Genomic DNA, 22,944 nt, shown 5'->3' on the forward strand with positions numbered 1-22,944 from the left:
CGAGCAGCATTCTGGGTCAGCTATGCCATTGCCATCACAGTGGGGTGAGTGACAACAAACTGTTTTGGCTGTTTGTCGTTTGAATCAGTCAAGATGCCACACCAGTTATACTGACAAATAGGATTCAAAGTGTGCTTTGTGAAAAATGATTCTGGCTGAGATTTGAGCAAGTCCAAAAGGAACACCAGAGAGACTTATGCAGGTATGCACTCAGTCAGATTTATGCAATGTAATTTGCTGGAGCATAGTGCCCCCTCTGTACAGTAGATACCTACAGTTGGTTTTAAATGTAGGAGACCTGGTAATCATATCAGATAATTCAGTGACTGCACTTCGTTTGTGCTCACATGTGAAGATCAATTTTTTTTTAAATATTACAGTCTTGCTAAGATTAAGTGTTTCCTTGTGTTTGCCCTATTATATTTTGCTCTGTCATTACCTAGAGGCTTCACAATAGGTAAGTTAGAGGAACAGATGATTACCAAACCAGAAGCTGTTTAGTGTTTATTAGATCCAGCACCACAAACAAGAATAGAATGAGTCCTGCTTCGGTAGCTCAGTTGGTAGAGCACTTGCCCGCGAAAGGCGAAGGTCCCGAGTTCGAGTCTCGGTCGGGCACACAGTTTTAATCTGCCAGGAAGTTTCATATCAGTGCACACTCTGCTGCAGAGTGAAAATCTCATTCTGGAAACATCCCCCAGGCTGTGGCTAAGCCATGTCTCCGCAATATCCTTTCTTTCAGGAGTGCTAGTTCTGCAAGTTTCGCAGGAGAGCTTCTGTAAAGCTTGGAAGGTAGGAGACAAGGTACTGGCAGAAGTAAAGCTGTGTGTACTGGGCGTGAGTCATGCTTCGGTAGCTCAGTTGGTAGAGCACTTGCACGCGAAAGGCAAAGGTCCCGAGTTTGAGTCTCGGTCGGGCACACAGTTTTAATCTGCCAGGAAGTTTCATATCAGCGCACACTCCGCTGCAGAGTGAAAATCTCATTCTGGAAACATCCCCCAGGCTGTGGCTAAGCCATGTCTCCGCAATATCCTTTCTTTCAGGAGTGCTAGTTCTGCAAGTTTCGCAGGAGAGCTTCTGTAAAGCTTGGAAGGTAGGAGACGAGGTACTGGCAGAAGTAAAGCTGTGTGTACTGGGCGTGAGTCGTGCTTCGGTAGCTCAGTTGGTAGAGCACTTGCCCGCGAAAGGCAAAGGTCCCGAGTTCGAGTCTCGGTCGGGCACACAGTTTTAATCTGCCAGGAAGTTTCATATCAGCGCACACTCCGCTGCAGAGTGAAAATCTCATTCAAGAATAGACAATACAGAACTGCATAGACAGTCAGACATACAGATCTTGACTCAGATTACTGGTGCCCATCCTAGATAGTAATACCGCTATCTTGTTACATATGACAAAATTACATTTAATAAGAGATTCTAAAACATATGTCATATACCATGAGGACCTGAGAAATGGTCCAACATTTTAAGTAATGAGGAAATGATTAGTGCAGCAGTACAGAAGGTAAAACAGTTTTAGGTATTATTGGGAACAGTTAAATGGCGTGTTCCAAAGACAGTTTCATGGGCACAATAAGAAAACCCAATGTTAATACCTACCAGTTAAAGTAGAGTGATGACAGAAATGGCGTGCTTCTGCAGAAAGCAGATCAAAGGGCTTTGGATGCATTTTTACTGTTATTGCTATCCAATGTGTTGAGAATGGCACATACAGATGAAATTCCTAAAAATTTACATAAAACCATAGGCACAGCAATGGCTGTAGAAGAAATGGAGGCAGTTTCTACTAAATAAGACAGAGACAGATTATTCCCCAACAGAGTAGGAAATGTTGAGGCTCGTTTATGGTGTGACATACTTCTGTTGCTATCTATTTGGTAAGAAGTTTAAGGCAGTAATGGATCATACAGTGTAGAAATAGTTGTTGGGGTTCAAGGATCCATCCAGCTTATCAATGCAGTGGGCACTTAAACTAAGAGACTTTAATTTCAAAGTGATCCATAAACCTGGTACATATCATTGGAATGCAAATGGCCTTAGTAGAAAAGTCATTGTATTACTGAGAGTGGAATGGCAAAAAGCCCTAGCAACTGACAAGGGCTGCATGTGCTGACAATAGCATGTTAGGCAAGATAGCGAACCTTGGACTGTGTGTTGTAGTTCCAGTCACATTGCGAGACAAAGTGTTAAAACAGCCACATAATCTATGTTATCTGGCCAGAGGGGTCATATGACTACAGAACAGCATGTAGCTGAGAATTACTGGTGGTGTACATGTAGACAAGATGTGGAAAAACATGTGAAACATTGTGTAGCATGCACACAATGGACTGAAATTGAGGCATCACCATATTCTTCTGCAAAAGTTTCTGGAAGCTAGTGACCCTTTTAAAATGATTGGAATGGCTATCTTGGGCCCTTATCTACAAACACTGGTTGGGGAACTGCTATATTCTTGACATAACAGATCATTTTTTGCAGTATGTGGGAAGGATAGCTATCCCAAATCAGTAAGCTGTTATAGTAGCACAGATAATGGTTAGTAGTTGGTTATTAATGTCTGACATTCCAGAAACATTAATTACAGATTAGAGCACCAATTTTATGTAAGTGTTAATGAAGCAGGTGTGTCATCTATTATGTATATATGAGTTAAGGACAAGTGTCTTACATCTGCAGTGAACAGAGGAACAGAGAGTGTGGATTGAAAAATAGGGAAAATGCTATGCCACTTTCTAAATAGCCATCACAATGATTGATATACTTGTTGATATATATTTTCGCCATGTATAATTCTAATATCCATGAAAGTATAGTCTATCACCATAAGAAGTGGCATATGGTCAAAAAATGTCATCACCTTTTGGAATTATCAAATCTAGGATAGGAAATAATGTAGAACCAGTGCAACTTTATGCTAGGACATTCCAGTAAAGTGTGGAAGCAGGTAACAAATGACAATACAAAGCCTCTGAATGTCAGGAATGATAAGGCAGCACAATGTGAAGCTACCTAAGTACTATATAGGACATTTCAAGATGGTAACAAGCCTGTATACCCTAAAGGGTAAAACAAAGAAATTTGCCCCCCTGTATCAAGATCCTTATCAAGTATTTGAATGATCTCACCAGTGAATGTTAAGCTGCAGCTGCCAATGCATACAGTGGACAAACAAGTCAGATGTATCTGTCCTTTATGGGTGTGCTAGATATGTTACTGCTGTTACCAGTGCCACCATTGAAAAAGGGAAAAGGGGGGTGGTGGGAGTGGGAATTGTGAGAGAAAGAAAGGCAGATTGCATCCACACAAGCTACTACATGCAAACCACCAAATGCTGTAAGGACATGGAAGTGATAGTGGATTAGAATTTCAGATTTATTAGGTGTAGGAAAAGATAGACTACTACTTACTGTAAAGATAACATGCTAAGTTGCAGACAGGCACAATTAAAAGACACTTACACATAAGCTTTCAGCCATAGCCTCTATCAGAAAATGTTCATTCACACAAGCAAGCATGCCTCACACACATATGACCACTAATGCCAGCAGCTCAGGGCAGAATCTGGCCTGAGCTCCTGGAGTTTGTGGTCATGTGTGCATGAGATCTGCTTGCTTGTGTGATGAATGGTGTGTGTTTCTCTTTTTCCAATAAAGGCTGTACCTGAAAGCTTATGTGTAAGTGTCTTTTAATTGTGCCTGTCTGCAAATTAGTGTATTATCTTTACAATAAGTAGCAAACTATCTTTTCTTATGTTTTTGATGTTCTACCTGTAGTTTCATTGCTAGACTTATTAGGTATATTTCTGTGTATCTTATGTTATGTAATGTGGTAATAAGAATATGTGAAGTGATTGTTGTACAAATGATGAAGGCATTTAACATTTGACAATGCCACTATGGCTGCAGTACATTAGGACTTTGTTTTTGTAAAACAGATCTGATGATGGTCATTATAGACCAAAACTGGTAATCTGTTAACAAAACATTTGTGAGCATAGATGTAAATTAAAGGAAACTTATTGTATATAAGGGTCACTGTTTTATTCGCGACAAAGTCACAGCTTCTGAAAATGATGAAGGGTTTCTGAGTTACTTAAACTTCTGAGGTCATCAGTCCCCTAGAACTTAGAACTACTTAAACCTAACTAACCTATGGACATCACACACATCCATGCCCGAGGTAGATCTGATGATGGTCACACGGTTTTGGAAGCAGCAAATGGGTATGTGTTTGGGAGGAGGGGTGGGGTGGGGGGGGGGGGGGGAAGGAGAATTCCTTACAAAGTTTATGAAAAAATAAATTAAATAGAGGAAAAGTTTGTTGTAATTAATTGTGTATAGATTTAGGAAGGACGTACTGTAACTTGCAGTTGCACTGGGAGAGGAAGTAATGTACAGTGAATGGTTTTTTTTTTGTAAAGGCTGTCCCAGATGATCCAGACTGCCAGAGAGATGTGTGAAATGGAATTGTTTTTAGAAAGGACAGGAGCAGAAGGGTGGCAATGTGACATTCTGGTACCAAAACTTTATTTTCAGAGGGCGGTTCCCCACTAGATATACTCAGTATATGATCCAATGTTAGTTACTGCTAATTGCTACAAACAAGGATGATCTAAGAATACAGAGCACCTGGAGCTGTGAGGCAACAAAACATTAGTTAACGGTATGATGTGTGACATTTTGGGACTGACTTTCTGGGTTCCAACACCCATAACAGGGCTACAGATCCATTGGACAAACTCATATTAGGGCAGAAAAGGTGCATTAGTGCCAAGCACATTCAACAGTATCACAGTAGATACAATCACACAATCATTGTGGTTGGAATCTCATGTACAGTACTATATTGATTCTGGTTCTCACTTGTGAACTTATGTCTATCTATGGTGGAGAACCACCCAACCTCCTGAATTTCCTATCTATCCTACACTGACCAACTGTATCACTCCAACAGTGTGAGTAATCATAAGTACACCAATCATTCAACACTGTGAATTGGACTGGACTAGTAGGAGGGCAATGAGAGTGGAAAACATAAATATTTGTTCAAGGGAAGAATATATAATGTACTACGTAATGTTTAAGTAATTTACACATTTAGCAGAAGCCTGAGATTCAGTGGACAAAATCTTTTAAAGTGGGAAGAGTGTTGCACCGACACCTACCATACCAGACATCATAGGTGAGCCAGCATGCTGCCTGCAAAATTCCACTGCCAGAGTTGGAAAATTGCTGAGATGACATGGTGCAAAACAACCAGTCAGAGCAGTGGCAAAAACAGTTAGTCATGCTACACTGTCTCAGCCCATCTACATGCTCAGAAGTGGTACTTTGTCAATATAAAACTGGAGTGAGCAAGCTCCACCTTGGCAATTTCTGTTGCTGACTGCTGCCTATGCCAAAAACTACTCCACACCAGTCACTGACCTGATGTGGGTCAGCTAACCTCTTCTACAACTATCCAACACTTTGCCAGCTGTTGGTCTATAGACCACTCCTGGCCCTGATACTGCTGGCATTTGAATGGCACTGTTGGGCTGGGGTGTCCTCCCAGTTGTCATCAACCAACTCCTAGACATCTCGAAGGGGTACCAGGTTTGCAACCTTTGCTTAGGTGCATCCCACATCTGACCTACTGCTGCTGCTGCTGCTGCTGCGTGACTGGCACTTCCTTGCATTGCAGTTGGCAGAATGCCTGACTTAACACTGCACTCATAAGGTCATTCACATAGTGACTCATCACAGCCACCGTGCAATGTGTTGATGATATGTGGAGCCAGCACACTGCCTTCTGTTATGCTGACACAGGCTCTGCCACCCAGAGTCAATGCACATTATTAATAAGCCACCAGTGGTCTCTGTACAAGTTCTTGCAAAATAAACTGTGATGTTTATATTGCTGTATTTCTGATTCCACAACTGTCAGAGAACTGGTGCTTCTCACCCATTGTCCTGCTCACCTTCCAGAGTTGTCATCCTGTCATTTTATGTTATCAGTGCCTATTGGACCATACTGATACTTATGTGGCTGGCTACCCATAACACTAGGCACCATGCACCAACCAGCCACTAATCAATTGTTTGCAGTCCTCATAAATGTAAAAAACATCAACATACCAAATAGCAGCTGAAAAAGCATACACAAAAAAAACTGGCAAAATCAATAGGTTTTGGACATATATTCACCCAACAAAAAAAAGTTTGCAGTTAGAAGCAACAAAAAGAACTAGGCAGGAAAACCACAGAGGACCCAAAGTTAAAAGCTACAGTATAGCTACCTGTGTCTCCCTCGATTAAACATCTCATGATTTTCCCAATACAAAGTTGTATTTCCTCTTTACATCAAATATTTCAGATATTATGCAAATCAGTGCTTTGCAAGGTTATGTATACATCCTTTATTTTACCACAGCTTAACACATGGAACTTTTTTTTAAACTTTTTCTTTTACATAAATTCGATACAGATATTTTCGTCTCTATAAACACAGGAAATTTTGACACATACCTTGTTGACTTAGAGCACCAATTGTAACAAGCATTACTTCACTCAAGTCCCATGATGGTTGCTCCAACATATTAAGGCTAAACTGCTTCCTTGATGCATTGATCCCAGTGAATGGAAAATTCTCACCAGTAGAATTTTTCTGAAAAATATATATTTATTCTTAGGTCTCAGAAAAAGTTTTTCTGCAACAGGACTTAAGAACTTCAATTGGCCCATGTTGATTATACCTGTGCAATAGGTAGCCTTGTTTCACTACCCAATATGAAAGTAAGGAGAAATGTGATACCCACAAGTAGTGAGAACAGAGAGACCCACACATCCAGAGAAAATGGTAAAGAGTAAATGTTACGAGCAGCTCGAAGTGACTGGACCTTATAGAATAGTTGTGGTCTGGAAAACAAGAAACATTAAAAAGACATTCCATCTTCTTTAATTCATCATCCGATGTCTAGATAATTTAATTTAATTTAAACAAAGTTACCAACATCTGAGTGGTGGTATTCTTAACTGTAGGGGATACCAGCATATAATTAGCTCTAATAATAACGTATTTGCTATCTAGAAATTCAGTGAACCTTTTGGAGTAAATTTTGGATCACTGGTACTAACCTTGCTCATGAAAAAATGGAAAATAAACCCCCTGAAGCAATGATAATAACGAAACAAAACTTTATCACATGCTACACACATCATATATTGTAGATGACCACAGTTATTGTCGACTGTCTTTAATAACAATTTCAGCATCTTATATGCCTTTTTAAATGGTGCTGTAGCCCTCAAGTTGTGCATAGAAATGATGAATTTCAGGTCATATTGATATGAATGCTTCAGGCTACTTCTGTCTGTTTTTGTAGTTTGTATGAGTAGCACAGGACAGCCTAGATAGGATTGCATCATGTCTAAAAGATGCTCACTAGTGCACAGGTCTGATTACTGTGGTAGCCATGAGAATTGGCAAACTTTTTTGAGATTGTATTTTGTGATGCAAGTAGTATATGGAAGGACACAGCCCTGCTGAAAGTGTATGCTACACTAATGCTGAAGGATTGGAACAGAATAGATTGGATGATGTTCTAGGCATAGCCTACACCATTCATTATTTCCTCAGCAAATATTGCAAGTTCATGCTCGTCGTATGCAGTGGCTCAACACAGCACAATCCCTGGAGTTAGTCATGTATGTTGCTGTCTCACAAATCACCATCACTGATGCCATGACAGATTATGCTTTTATCAGTAAACACATATTTGAGCCATCCTGGTTGTGTTGTTCACTTCACTATTGAACTAGATGGTTATGAAGTATGAGAGGGAGTCTGGTGAGTAGCTTCCTTGTTCATTGTCTACATCCAATGATGGTCATACCTGACATTCTGTGTGCAACATTGTTGGTGATTTACGCTGTGCCAATGTGAAATAAATAATGGCTGCTCCTCCATATATCATTCCAGGCTGAATCTGCATACCATTGCCATCTGTAAACAGGATGATGAGTGTGATCACCCTGTTGAACACTGATGCCAGTATTGAAACACAGTTGAAGTCTCATGTCCAAAATTGGGTGTCAATGCCTTCTTTGCATATCTACAGTGATTACTAATTCAGTTTGAGTCCAGAAACAACAGACCATTCCTTCACCAAGTAATAATACATTTTATATGAGACCAGCATTTTCATTCTCACTAAGTACTTCCTTTTCTATCCACAATATTGTGCATTGATATATTGCTATACTAATCCACTTAAATGTGGTTTTGTTCTATGTAACACCTTTTGCGGTAGTCATATTTCACGCCTATTTCATATTCCTGTGTTTTTTTTCTTTTTTTTTTTTTTTTTGCAACACTATATACAAAGGGTGAGGTCAACATTATACAGATGATGAACTTTGATGCAAGGAACTAATGAACAGAAGAAATATTAAGTTATTTGTTGACATAAAAGAGTTAAACTTTATAGCACCAAACTTAAACTTATAGCCATCATTTAAAATTATCCTGGATGGCTGTCCATGCCTTGAACAACCCAGTTTCTCATGAGTGTCTGTCTGCTGTGGTAAGTTTCTTCTGCCTGTTGTAAAACTTGCCTCTGTTTGCTCAGTTGACTTTCAAAAATCTCAACATCACGAAATGATTAAAATAGAATAATGAAGTACTTTTGTCTAGGTAACATATTTAAGTGATTAATGCTACAAGATCACAGGTTTGTGTAACCACGAGAAAAGCCAATGCATATGCGAAATGCTGGTACATTAATAACCCGTGCAACCACTAGAATGTTGAATGCAAGCATTCAAATGTGCCTGCATTGTGTCGTACAGGTGCTGGATGTCATCTTTTGGAATGGAGTTCCATGCCTGCTGCACTTCGTCGGTCAATACAAGAACAGTGAATGTTGGTTGTGGATGGCAATGGAGTTGTCATCTGATGATGTCATGTGGGTGCTTGATTGGAGATAGATCTGGTGATTGAGCAGACCAAGGTAACAAGCTGACACTCAGGAGAGCTTGTTCGGTTACAACAGTGGTCCTCAACTGGCCCCTCCTAACTAACCCAAGGCTATCACTTGCAGTGAGGCAGAACCAGCTGTCATCAGGAAACACAACAGACCTGCACTCTGCCCTCCATTGAGCAAATTGTGGAGGTTTGTGGTCAGCAAAATGTGTGCTACAGGGGACCTGGCTTGGAATTGTCCTTGATGTAACCAATTTGTAACAGTTTGGTGAATCACTGTGGTGTCAACTGCTGCTCAAGTTGCTGTTGCAGATGCAGTATGATGTGCCTGAGCCATGTGCTGAACACAATTGTCTTCCCTCTTGGTATTGTCATATGGCCTTCCAGAGCCCAGTCTTCTTGCAATTGTAGGCCATACATTCTCATGATCTCCTCTACCAGCAGTCATGTACAGTGGCTACTTTCCTGCCAGGTTGTTCTTCAACATCAAAGAAGGAAAGTCCAGCTTATCATAGACCTATGACACGATCTAGTTAAAACTTAGTGAGGTGTTGGTAATGGTGTCTTTGCCATCTTAAAGATGTTCTTGACTAACATCAACTCAGTACATCCAATGTCAAAGGTAACTAATGCAGCTTGTATCTGAAGCATACTTAATTTGCATTCCCAGATTGGTGCTACAATCGCCACTCCTACATAAGTCCCACGAAACTGATTAGATGTCATCTTTCAGGTGCAGAAACACACCTACCAACTTTCATTTACCTCACATAAGTCCTTTTTTGTGGTGTTGCTGTTTTTGATATCAGTGTATTAAATACATATTTGCAAGTTAGTATAATGAATAATATTTTGTCTTCAACAACTGGTAAGGAACTGAAAACAGTGGTAAACCATGCTGTGGACACTTCACAAACAATTGTGAGTTGTTTTTCATTGTAGCGTCGTCAAGGTTGATGCAGTCAGTTTCTTGTTATGAAACACAAGTAATTTCAAACATGTCTCTCACAACCATAGTGCTTATTCAAGATTTCATACCAAGTGACCATTTGTGTCCTTATTTCAAAATCCTCAGTTTAGGATCCTCGGGAATCAATTCTGACACTAAAGGTTTGGGACATCCCATGCAACACTCAACAGTTTTACATCTACACATCTAAACTGAAGTTTCACAAATATGAGTTTGAGTATTAATAACAGCATGTAGCTGTTTCCTAGAGTGGCATCTGATCCAGAACTCTACTTCGAGTGGGTGCAGTTAGCTATATGCTGCCTGACTGCCTGAGCTGTCCAGCCACATCCCACCAAACAGTTTTCTTTGGAAGCAGGTCCACAGATGCTAAACAGTTTTGAGATGACTCCATAACCACCTGAAACTCTACAGTAACAGGCTCAGCGTAGTTAATTACTCAGTTTCATGTTCCATACACCATTTTCATAATAAACCTTAATTATGTGCAATGAATGTCTATGAGACATTTTATATCAGTGGATATTTTAGTTGCAGCATTGTGCACCCATTTCTGTACTAAAGACAGCCTTAATGTGGAGTAATGAATGTCATTTTTCTTCTGGCACTGTAATAATGTACATCATTGTTCCTTCTGAACTGCAAATGGATCATTTACAGCAAATGTTATGAGGGAATAAATACACTGTGAAGTAGTAGTCAAAATGTCCAACTCCTTAAACACATCTACTAGGTGTTCATAGGTGAGCATCCTATATTATTCATACAGCACATTTTTTTAGCAATGAAGACTTTCTTTCTTAAAGATGAGTTACCGCAGAACATTATTAAATATGATGTTATTAACTGAAAATAAACAAAATATGTCAACTTGATGATTTTTCTCTCCCCAAGATTGCAAATGTGACTGAACTACGTTGTTTTACGTGCTCCAGAAAGTGTTTCTCCATTTTAAATTCTCATCAATATTGTCTCCTTAAAATTTTGAACTTTCCATTCTATTTATTAATTCCTTACCATCTGTTATACTTATAGTTGGAGTTGTGCCCCTAGATGTACAGAACTGAATGTGTTGTGCCTTTCTGAAACTGAGAGTGAGACCAAATGCAGACCCCCCAGCTAATGACACTGTTAAGAACATTGTTTACCATATCTTCTGTTGGTATGTGTATGCTTGGACTGATTGCAGAACTAATATCAACCACAAAAGAACTAATTTTGGTTAAATACATACATACACGAGGAACATTGGCAGATCTAAGATTGAGCCTTGGGGAACCACATATATGATTTCTCCCCAGTCAAAAGAATCTCCCCTTATTAGTTTGCTTGAATTAATAAGTACAACTTTCTGCATTCTTTTGGTTAGCTATGACTTTATTGACGTTATTCATTGGTTGGCTATACCACCAGTTCCATAAAACTACAGTTTATCTACGAGGACAGGGTAATTCACACAGTCAAATTCCTTAGATAGGTCACAGAAAATACTAGTTGGTGTTATTTTGTGATTTACTAGTTGTAAAAATTTGTTAGCGAATGAGCAAATGGCACTCATAGGAAATCTCAACTCTGATTTCCTCAGTATATTAATGTTGCTCAGGTGGGATACTATCATGACAGACCTGCATACATGGCCTTCTCAAAAATTTTGGAAAATGATGTCAATAGGGTCTGCACTTATTTTCATCTCTTGTATAACATTTCTTATAGAGGGTATTAATAGTGACATATTTCAATCTCTCTGGAAAAATGCCCTGAGCAGGTAATGTATTACATATTTCACATAAGATAGGGCTTATTATATCAGAAAAAAATCCTTAGTTCTCTGTTGGAAACATCTTCAAATCCATATGAGCCTTTAATTTTGAGAGAACATATTATTTCTTAATTTCAGAGGGAGAAGCTGGTGACACATTCTGAAGACTGAATTTTATGAGAGTTACTTTTTCAACTTACTGCTGTGATTTTTCTCTTGAACTGCTTGTGTCCATATTTTATACTATACTTAAGAAATGACTATTAAATGAATTTTCTACCTGTGACTCATCATTTATAAGCCTTCCATGTAATTCAGTAGGTATTTTATCCTGTTCTTTGGCCAGTTGTCCTATCTCTTGTTTCACTACATTCCATATAGCCTTAAGTCTGTTGTCAGAATTACTGACATAATATGCATATTTCTTGCTTTTTAATAACTTTTCTTAATATTTTGAGTAGTTATGGTAGTGTAACTAATGCAGGATCTCTACTTGTTCTTACCAAAAGATACATTTCCCTTTCCCTTTCACAAGATACTCTAATCCCTGTACTCATCCTTGTTTTTTTACATGGCTCTTCTATGTTCTTCTGATTAGCATGTGCACACAGGTGTTTTCAAATACTGAAAGTAATTTATCATGGAAAAAATTAAATTATATGCCAGCATCTGATTCATTACAAAGTTCATCCCAGGAACAACTGTGGAACATGATCATAGAGAGCATTTGTCATTCAGTATACAGTTATTTTCTTGCTTTGAGCTTCATCAGAGAAAACATTTAGATTGTGGTCCTACTGTCTTTACGCATTTGTGTTGGAAAGTTAACTGCTGAAATCAAATTGTAAGATCTAAGTAAGCCTTCCAGATCATTTTTTCTATCAGATTCCTTTAGAAAATCTACATTGAAATCACCACAGACAGTTAATTGCTTGTTGCTGCCTGACAGATAATGTGAACCATCATCAGCGACAAGTGAAAATGTTTGCTGGACCAGAATTCAAACCCAGGGTTTCCTGCTTACTAGGCAGTTATGTTAACCATTGTGCCATCCAGACACAGTGTTCATCACATCTGTGTGGACTGTCTTGACATGTCTCCTGGCTGACCAACATTCTTACCTATACGCAGTTGCCATCAACATACTCCGTGCTCTCTACTTTGAGATTCCTGCTGGAGGTTGAACATGACTAAGCATCTGCACTGAAGGTGGTGGATTCATTGCCCATTGAAGGAAATCAATTATATAATTGATTCACCTTGAAAGTCAATGAATCCACCACCTTCAGCATGGTTGCACAATCATGTTCAACCTCCTGTGGGAATCTCAAAGTAGAGAGTATGGAGGTCATGGATGGCACCTGCAGATATGTGGCACCAGGTGAGAATGTCGGCCATACAGGAGGCATTCTGAGATAGTCCAGGCAATTGTGATATGACCTGTGTCCAGATGGTGCAGTGGTTAATGCAAATGCCTAATAAGCAGGAGATTCCAGGCTCAAATCCGAGTCAGGCACACATTTTCACTCATCACCACTGATTCTGTACTAAGTCATGATGCAGCTGATATTAATCATTCCTTCCCTTTCCTTTCTCTCCCCTCCACAGAAGGCCAAAAAATTTTCTGCAAGCATGTCACAACACAATCACAGTGTTAAAGAAAAACTATGTTTTACTGATGAGCTGAAAAAATTAAGATGCGTAGTATTGTTGTTACATGATCACTACAAAACAGCAACAGATCCCAGTGCAAAGGAAGTGTTGTACAACAGATATTTACAAGCAAAAAGACATTACAGAAAGGATGTAGGAGAAGCCAAAAAGAAAAGCAATGATCGGTTTGTGGCGTAGAGCACCATAAATATCGATATTTGTTCAGTGCGTAAGTGTGCTATCTTTGAGGAGAGGGCTTTGGGCAGGATGTTGGATGCTAACGGCAGTTAGCCTCTGGACTTGTATCTGTGTAGAAGCTAAGTGTGAATAAATCTGTATCTGAGAGAATTCTAGTTGTTTACCTACAACTATTCCATATTCCCTCACTGGTGACCCCGTTTATTGTGTAATACGTGTCCAAGTTACCGCTCGAAGGTTATTTACGTGCCTACCGCGTCGGGTTTCTCTGCGATTGCGAGGGCCTTTGTTCAGCTCCAGACAATGGCCTTTCAGCACTCACCGCTGCCCGGATTCCAGCAACATCTCTCCAGCACTCCTGCCGTCGTAGTGGACATGCCGCAAGAATCTTCAGAATCCTTCAGCCAGAACATGCAGTGGAATTCATCAAGTGCCGCCAGTTTCTTCCAACCGCCAACAGTCGTGGACTCTGGCTTTGTTAGCCTAGACCTTCCCACGTGTTCTCCACAGAGTGTTACTCGGAACATTCCTACTCCTGTGTCGAACGCACAATTCAATACAGTTCGTGGCGTCGAGTGAGGTTTTGCTACTTTGGAAAATCCAGTAGTAAATTCAAACTCGAATCAGTTCCCGCCATGTGTGTAATCTTCCACGCCGGATAGTCAACAGGTGTTCAATGCTCTCCAAACAGCAAATATCACACCGAGTGTGCATCCTAGTGGACGTGTGTGGGATCCTTGTGTTGCTTCTAATCAGGTCAACAATTCTGTGCTGGACAGTAATTACTCTGACATCTACAACCAGCCCCACCACTCACGGTCAAGTGAATACTGTGTTTTACCCCCCCCTTAACAAACATATTCCTTTCACTCCACCGAGTGACAGTTCGGCTAACACCAAACATGGGTGCTGTGCTAAGAAGTGTGTAAACCTATCCTTGAAGCTGCAATCTTGGACAAACAAGTGGCTAGTGGAGTGCGCCAAGTCTTCGAAGTTGCAGATGGAATGTACGGAAATGCTGCTGCATCTCCGCAACATACACCACGAGTTGGCCTCCACACAACAACGCCTCATGGCACTACAAGCAGACGACTTGTCGGCTACAGACAAGGTCAGTCTGTGCCAATCTGGTGTTCCCGTGCCCGCGCACGTTAACGACAATGTTGTGAACTCCGTAAACTGTGTCAGCACCCCCTTTTGTAATGATAGTGTATGCCCGAGTGCTCATGCTCCTTGCGTTCCGAATGGACAATTAACTTGCCAAGCTTGTGGCAATGAACTACGGCCATCTGCTGTTCGGCCATGCCCACTCGTGCCTACAGCGCTCGTAGCGGCACGGCCCGCTACCAAGAACCAGTGTACCAACTTCGCCCATGTTAACACGCATGCGGCCTTTACACAGCCTACGAGCGGTTGGCACACCTGTACTTCCGTGCCCTCAGCCCCACAGCTTTTCCCGTCCGCCACTGCCTGCTCCACTTCACGGACATCTGACTGTCGTGCCGCGCCATGTATTGCAGTGGTCACTAATGGCACAGTTCATCGGTTACATCTAACCGATGGGCCGTCCATATTGTAACGCCCACGCCGCCTCAAGCCGGAATTTATGAAAATTGCAAAAGAACAATTGGATGATCTATTACAAAAGGGAATAATTGAACCTTCTTCCGGTTGCTGGGCTAGTCCTATCCTGTTTGAACAAAGGAAAGACAGTACTTGGCGTATGGTCGGAGACTATAGGCGTTTAAATGCCCGCACCATCATTGATAAATATCCGGTCCCATACATTGCAGACTTCAATCATGCACTCGCAGGTGCAAAGTACTTCTCTGTTTTGGACTGTAAGCACGCATTTCATCAGATTCCTATGGCTCCGGAAGATATTGAAAAGACTGCCAAAACCACTCCCTTCGGGCTGTTCCAATACAAATTTATGCCTTTTGGGTTGAAAAACACCCCCCAAACGTGGCAGCGTTTCATCAATCAAACTTTATCCCATCTAGACTTTCGTTTTGTATACATGGACGACATATTGGTTTTTGCTTCTACTTTGGAACAGAGTGAGGAGCATGTTCAAGTCATGACAGATATTTTAGCAGCCACTGGTATTGAACTGAACAATAAAAAGACTCAATTGCACCAGTCATCCATCACATTCCTAAGTTATGTTGTGTCATTGGACGGTCTGACACCACCGCAGGACAAGATCAAGCCTGTTCTTGAGATGCTACGCCATCAGACCTATAGGGAATTACCCAGGTTCATTGGAACAGTTAATTATTACCGAAAACATTTGCCAGCCGCTTCTGCAGTGCAGGCTCCTCTCACAGATGCTCTCGCTGGCCCACAAACTTCTGGCACCCGCCAGGTACCATGGACACCAGACATGGACAAGGCATTTAACGAACTCAAACAGCTGTTGGCCTCCGCTATCACTATTGCTCACCCACGTGCGGACGCCACAATGTTTATCACTACTGATGCTAGTGACAATGCTATCGGCGCAGAACTGAGTCAGACATACAACGATGTTACGACCCCCCTGCAGTTTTTCTCAAAAAAACCTAAACAACACGCAGAAGAAATACTCAGCATTCGACAGAGAATTACTTGCAGTTTATGAGGCCATAAGACACTTCAGAACTGATGTTGAGGGACGAGATTTCTATGTGCTCACTGATCACAAGCCGTTGGTTCATGCCATAAAAAATCCTGCGGCTGATCCGCCCCCACGACGCTTTCGTCAGATTGATTACATGTTGCAATTTACAAATGACATTCGCTACATCCGAGGAGCGGACAATGTGGTTGCTGATTTTCTCTCACGTGTTGGTGCTGTCACAACCTTAATTGACCTAACGGACCTACCTCGGTTGCAATTGGCAGACCCCGATACCATGCAGTTAATTTCGGACCACAGCTCCTCTCTCCAACCGGTACACTCTACTTTTCCTGGCATATCTGACTTAGTGTGGCATGATGAATCGACTGGTATGTTGTGGGCATTCATTCCTAAGCCCCTTCAACGCCAGGTCTTTTACAAACTACACACATTAGCACACCTCGGTGTCAAAGCTTCCACCCGTCTGGTAGCTGAACGGTTTGTCTGGAGAGACATGCACCGCGATTGTCAGTCTTAGGCAAGGGCATGCATATTGTGTCAACAGAACAAAGTTTCCAGGTACACTTCTCCACCCCTTGGCTGTTTTGCCCAACCCCCAGGCCGGTTTCACCATGTTCATGTTGACCTCGTAGGCCCTTTGCCCCCCTCCGAGGGTTTCCGTTACTTGTTTACAGCTATTGACAGGATGACTCGGTGGGCTGAGGCTGTGCCTATTCCGAACATTACCTCTGAGACAGTAAGTCGAGCATTCTTAGATGACTGGATCTCTAGATTTGGCTCACCTGTTTACCTCACCACTGACCAGGGGCAACAATTCGAGTCTTCAGTTTTCTCTAACCTATGTAAAATGTGTGGTATTGTCAAAATTCATACTTCTGCATACCACCCCCAAAGCAATGGGCTTGTCGAGTGATGGCATCACACCTTAAAGTCTGCCCTGCGTTGCCATGACTCACTATGGACAGAGGCACTGCCCTTTGTGCTTCTTGGCCTTCGTGCGACTTTCAAGGAAGACCTCAAGGGTTCCGTAGCCGAGTTTGTGTATGGCCAACCTCTGGTTTTGCCTGGAGAATTAGTCACTCCCACCCCACTTCCATGGCCCTCTGAACTCCCTTCACTTCTCGTGCAGGTGCGTTTGCACTGCAGCAAAATTCAGCTGCCACCTCCGGCTGCTCATACACCTCCGCACGTGTACGTACCGCGCACGCTAGACTCTTGTGAGTACGTGTTTCTCAGAGACAACTCAGTCAAAGCCCCACTTCAGTCGCCCTACAAAGGTCCTTACAAGGTCATCAAATGCTCTGAGAATAACATGGATCTCCTCATAAAAGATTCTGTAACCATGGTCTCACTTAAGCGAGTGAAACCAGCCTTCATTGAGCCTCAGGTGAACCTCCCTGATTCTGCCCCTATTTCTCCCACTCCTGCTTCGAGCGGCCATCCATCTTCCCATACCATGCATTCGGGTATTGATTCTCCACAGTGTGCTTCTCTGCCGAGCACTGCTCCTTCTCTGCGTTCATCTAATTCGAGAGGCCAATCTTTTCGGGCCTTCACTCCTCACAGCTCTCGCAGTCGAACTGCCAACCACTCGGATTCTACCATTGTGTTACCATCTTCGTGTGACAGCTCTTTGTCACGCCGTTCAAGCCATGCTGGCTCCTCGTTGCCTTCAGTCACGCTTCCTCGTCTGTCAGCTGATCGCCCGAGGTTGTCCCCTGCGCAGTCCAGTGCACCTGCCACCCCCCTCTTAGCAGATGCTTCCCCCTGCCATGGCTTTCCCACACCTCCCTACCATTGCTCGTACAGGTGCCACCCAAGAATTCACAACACATGTACACCGTGATGACATACATAAATTTTCTGTTGTCGTAGATAGCGATACGGTGTGTGTGGTACTCGCATGTGACAATGTTGAGGGAGGAAGTGCAGAATCTCGTGTGGTGCGCCGCTTTAAATTGAGCAGAAGTGCTGCGTGTGGCAATTTGCATGCCTTTGTTAGGCCTTCTGGCAAGGTGATTCTCCACCTGCCGGCTGACGAAGTGCTAAACCTCCACTCCAGGATGGGACGTCGTCTTCAACCGCCGGCGTCGCTTGCTGACTTCGCCGTCGACATACCGGGTTTCATCCCCCGGTCTCCTACCAGTCGACCGCTTCCGCTTGATGCAGAAGAACTGTACGTTACCTTCCTAACTTTTCACCCCCCCCCCTCCCGCACATTCACAGGGACGTACTCCATACTGTGCAGGGGGGGGGGGGGGCCTCCGGACTTGTATCTGTGTAGAAGCTAAGTGTGAATAAATCTGTATCTGAGAGAATTCTAGTTGTTTACCTATAACTATTCCATATTCCCTCAGGTTCATTGCAGGAGCTCACAATCCATGTCAGGCAGCCTGGGACCTGATCAGTGAAGACAGGAAGAAAAAAATTAAATAATAAATATTGTAAAATCTTATAAACTTTCTCATAGTGATAATATGTACGGGATGTCCACTAACATTCCCAAGAAAATTATCTACATAACTGCTGAACCAATAACTATGGTAATTAATAAGTGTTTCATGGCTGGTGGATTTCCAGACTTTCTGAAACCTGCATGGACAGTGCCAGTTTATAAAAAGGGTGACCCAGCCACAGTAGCGAGCTGCAGACCAATCTCAATAAATCCAATCTTCATTAATGTCATTAAGACTGCAATGAAAGAGCAAATATCAAATTACTTTGAAATTAATGAACTCTTCACAGATGCGCAGTATGGTTTCTGGAAAGGCAGATCTACAACAACAACAGCACTCTATCTGGTTGTTGGGGTAAAGCACAGTTTTGATTACAAAAATCTGTGAGCTTAGTAAGGCTTTTAACTGCATTCCTGATTAAGGTACTCTTAAACAACCTCAGTAAGTATTGAGTTGCTGGCACTGTTCTGGCAACACTCAAATCTTGTTTGGAAAACAGACAGCAGATTGTATCAATCCAAGGAGAATTATTATGTGAAGTGAATTTGGAGTGCCACAGGGATTGGTAGTGGGTCTCCTACTGTACCTTGTTTTTGTAAATGATTTAAGGTCTCATAAACAGTACCTGCAATTTATGGGTGGCACAAGTCTATACTCAAAAGGCACTGGCACCAGCAAGGCTCAAGAAGAAGTAAATGCTTCTTTCAGTGCTGCAGAGGAATGATTTGTTACAAACAAAATTAAAATAAATGAAGGAAAAATGCAAAACTTGGTATGTAGCCTCAATGACAAAGGATACCTAAATTGTGCAGGAACTGTGAATCTTCTGGGGTTTATGGCAGATAGTAAACTCACTTGGCAAGAACAAATTGCACATGTGTGTGACAAACTGTCATGAGTTGCATACCTCCTGAGGAAACTGAAGCATGTTATAATTGATCAGTATCTGCTGATGGTATATTTTTCACTGTTCCACAGTTCCATCAGCCAGGTTGCAAGAAAATGCTACTACTACTACTAAAAAAAAAAAAGTGATGAGGATCGTAACAGTAAGTAGAAAATTGGATCACTGCCAACCATGAACAGGAGTGACATCTACAATTACAAGTGCCATAAGCAAAACCAACATAGACATCCTAAGCTGTTGATTCTCCATGACATCGGATAGTTTTCCAATGGTAGCTATTAAAATGTTTAACCACCTAAATATTAAAATGCAGACCTTGGAATTGGTGAAATTTTGAGGAACGATGTCACAAAATCTCTGCTAAAAACCACTGTACAATTTAAATGAGTTCTTTGACAGTGAAACAACAAATTGTACCATCTAAACAATCCACTACTGTGTGAAACCAAGTGAACATGTACTCAAAAAGTTTTCATGCTACATCTCATTTAGTGTTATGCTATATTTATGCAAATTTGTTCTTATATTATTATGCAAACTTATGCTACTTTGTTCTTGTATTATAATGCTTGCACTACACAATCTATCCACTCTTGACTGGCGAGCAACATAGCTGTGGCAATAAATAATAAATGGTAAGGGTAATAAAATATTTCTGATCAATAATTGACATCTGGCAAACTAATGTATTTATTTTTTTAAAAATTAACAAGCTTATCTGGAAATGGCTTGAGGCTGAAACTGTATAACTACACTGAGAATTAGTCAAACAGCTTATATTTCCAGGAAATTATAGATCCAAAAGGAGACAGAGAAAAAAGAGAGGGTGAGGGGGAGAAAGAGAGAGAGAGAGCATATATCATTTTGCTCTAAGTAAGTTGAGATTGCCAAAATTTGTTTTTCTGAATTGGGTGCAGTTAAGTGTGATGAGTTCTGTTGCTGTGAGTTCTGGATTGTTTCTGTTCACTGCTATGCACAGCAGTTGAACATACTATGTTTCACAGAATAAATATCTTGGTAAGATAACCTGGATCCCATGAGAGATAATCCTACACTCAAATGTGAGAGGTTTTAGAACTAATTGATACAAATTAAAACTTAACACAAGCAACATCTTTATGTATATGTCTGTGAGAGACTCATTTTAAGTTTCCTGATGCCATTGTTCCTTGTGGCTATAAGCATCACAGGAATGACAATGTAGATGTTGACACAACTAAGAGACATGTGCCTGCAGTCACTAGCCACTCATTCATTCATACTCCAGCATCCCAGTTCACAAGTGAATTTCTCAGGCCTCTTCCAGCAGCTGTGGTATTGCTGACTGTCTTCAAAAGCAATGAAGGAATGTTCTTTTTTCAAATCCACTTTTGCAGTTAATGTGTGCTACACATACTTTCCTTGCTGCTTCTGCAGAAAATTTCATCATTTCTTATCCTACCAGTCCATTTAATTTTTGGCATCCTTAAGTAATATCACATCTCCATTAATCTGATTTTCTGTACTACCATTCAAAAATGCCAACAATTTCCTGTTACTGAAAATCATCATAATTAGCATAATTTTGGCTGTTAAAATCAGCAATATTTTAAAATATAAGCATGTATCCAGGCTTCAAGACTTTGTAATTAAAAGTCTAAGAAGCTGACCTTGCCTAGGGTACGGGACAAGTAACAGATAGTGCATAGTGAATGTTACATCAGATATGGTGGACAGCTGTGAATACAGAATAAGCAACCCCAGACCAAGGAAAAACACAGCCAGTTCCACTTTGCATCTGTCTTGTAGCAAACAGCAGAGTGATTAGTATCTGTTCACCAGTGGTGCGGCTGGAATTTATATTCTGGAATTAACTCTTCCAATCTTAACACACTGAGTTCGCTTAATGAGTCTACTCAACCCCACCTGATTCCAGGTACAATCATCATAGAGCATTTTGATAATCACAATATTACCCCAGATGGTCAAACTACCACCAGTATTACTGGCACAATTGGTCTTTTGGATTCTGGGGCAGCCAGTTTAAAACGCAATGTGACTCAACAACTACATTTTTTGCAACACTTAACATACACAACTACTACATATTTAGCAACACTTAACATACAAACACTTTTGCAACCAAGTAAACTTCATAACTTGGGATATACATTAACAGAACACAAGATTCAAATTTTGACACTTCAAGAAACCTGAATGATGGATGATAACACTATGGATCTTGGCAATTATCATCTTTTCAAAAGTACAATGATAAAAGAATACTTAATAATACACCACATCTAGGAGCTGCTTTTGCAGTATCCAAAGATATTTTAAATTAAATAATGGAGGTAAAGCCCATTAATAATTGACTAATGACAATGTCTCTTAAATGTGCAAACAAAACATACACTTTAATTAATGTCCATGTACCAGTCAATGAGGATAACCATAAAAAACTGGAAGGAGTTAAATGAAACTTGGGAAATGTTAGAAAGCATCATCTTAAACCATGATAAAATTTTAATGGCTGATTTTAATGTTCAATTAGGTAAAGAGAAAAAATATAAGAAAATGATGGATGGATTTCCTATGCATAAATGGACAAACTAAAATGTCCGAAGACTTGTTGAAGCAAAGAAAAATTTTAACCTTAAAATCATGTCAACACATTTTAAAAAGAATCCTTCTAAACAAAAAAAACTTGGTGGGCACCCAGTACATTTATTGGGGAATTTCAGATCCATTATGTAGCAATTTCATACCCTAACTATAAAGAAATTTTAAATGTACAAGTTAGGATAGGGCTAATACTGATTCTGAGCATTATTTTACATGAGCAAAAGTAAAATTTCAACCTCACAAACTGTTGAAAACAAAAAACATTATCCTAAATTTTACACTGCTAAAACGACCCCAACTCTAACAAGCAAACTTCACAGAAAACACTCCAACAACTGGCAAAGTCTAAAAGCAAATTTCATCAAAACACTACAAAATTTAATTCCGCTTCTAAAAAAATAGAAACAGCCTTGGTGGAACGCAGATTATGAAACAGCAGTTAAGTCTAGGAATGAGGCATTCAAAAATTGAATTAGTAAGAAAACTGAAAACACATACACCACCTTTCTAACTGTAAGAAAAGAAACCTCTAAATTAATCTGACATATTAAACAAACCTACAAAAGTGTGCAACTTTTAGGAATCAAAAAGACTTCCAAAAGAACAATACAACAAACTTTTATGAAACATTCAAAACAAAGCTAACTGGTTACCAACATCAAAGTCCTTGCTTCAAAAATGAAAATGGCAGTTCAGCTCTTAACAACCAGGAAAATTGTAAGGTATTTGCTAATTATTTTGAAAACTATTAAACTGTCCAGAAACTGAATAAATTCCAACCACAGTAAACTAATAAAAATAAACCCTAAC

General features: G+C 40.6%; 1 protein-coding gene across 1 annotated transcript in view; it reads right to left on the reverse strand.

Moving 5' to 3' along the window:
* Window positions 1–22,944, reverse strand: part of LOC126162844 (uncharacterized) — a 95,367-nt gene that overhangs the window by 65,262 nt on the left and 7,161 nt on the right. Inside the window, exons 5-6 of the mRNA XM_049919612.1 lie at window positions 6,737–6,899; window positions 6,510–6,648 (exon numbers count right to left, since the gene is read on the reverse strand). Coding sequence (XP_049775569.1) covers window positions 6,510–6,648; window positions 6,737–6,899 — 302 coding nt within the window. The remainder of the gene's footprint in view (window positions 1–6,509; window positions 6,649–6,736; window positions 6,900–22,944) is intronic.

The sequence above is a fragment of the Schistocerca cancellata genome, chromosome 1 (genome assembly GCF_023864275.1).
Source record: "Schistocerca cancellata isolate TAMUIC-IGC-003103 chromosome 1, iqSchCanc2.1, whole genome shotgun sequence".
In the NCBI taxonomy this organism is placed as follows: Eukaryota; Metazoa; Arthropoda; class Insecta; order Orthoptera; family Acrididae; genus Schistocerca; species Schistocerca cancellata.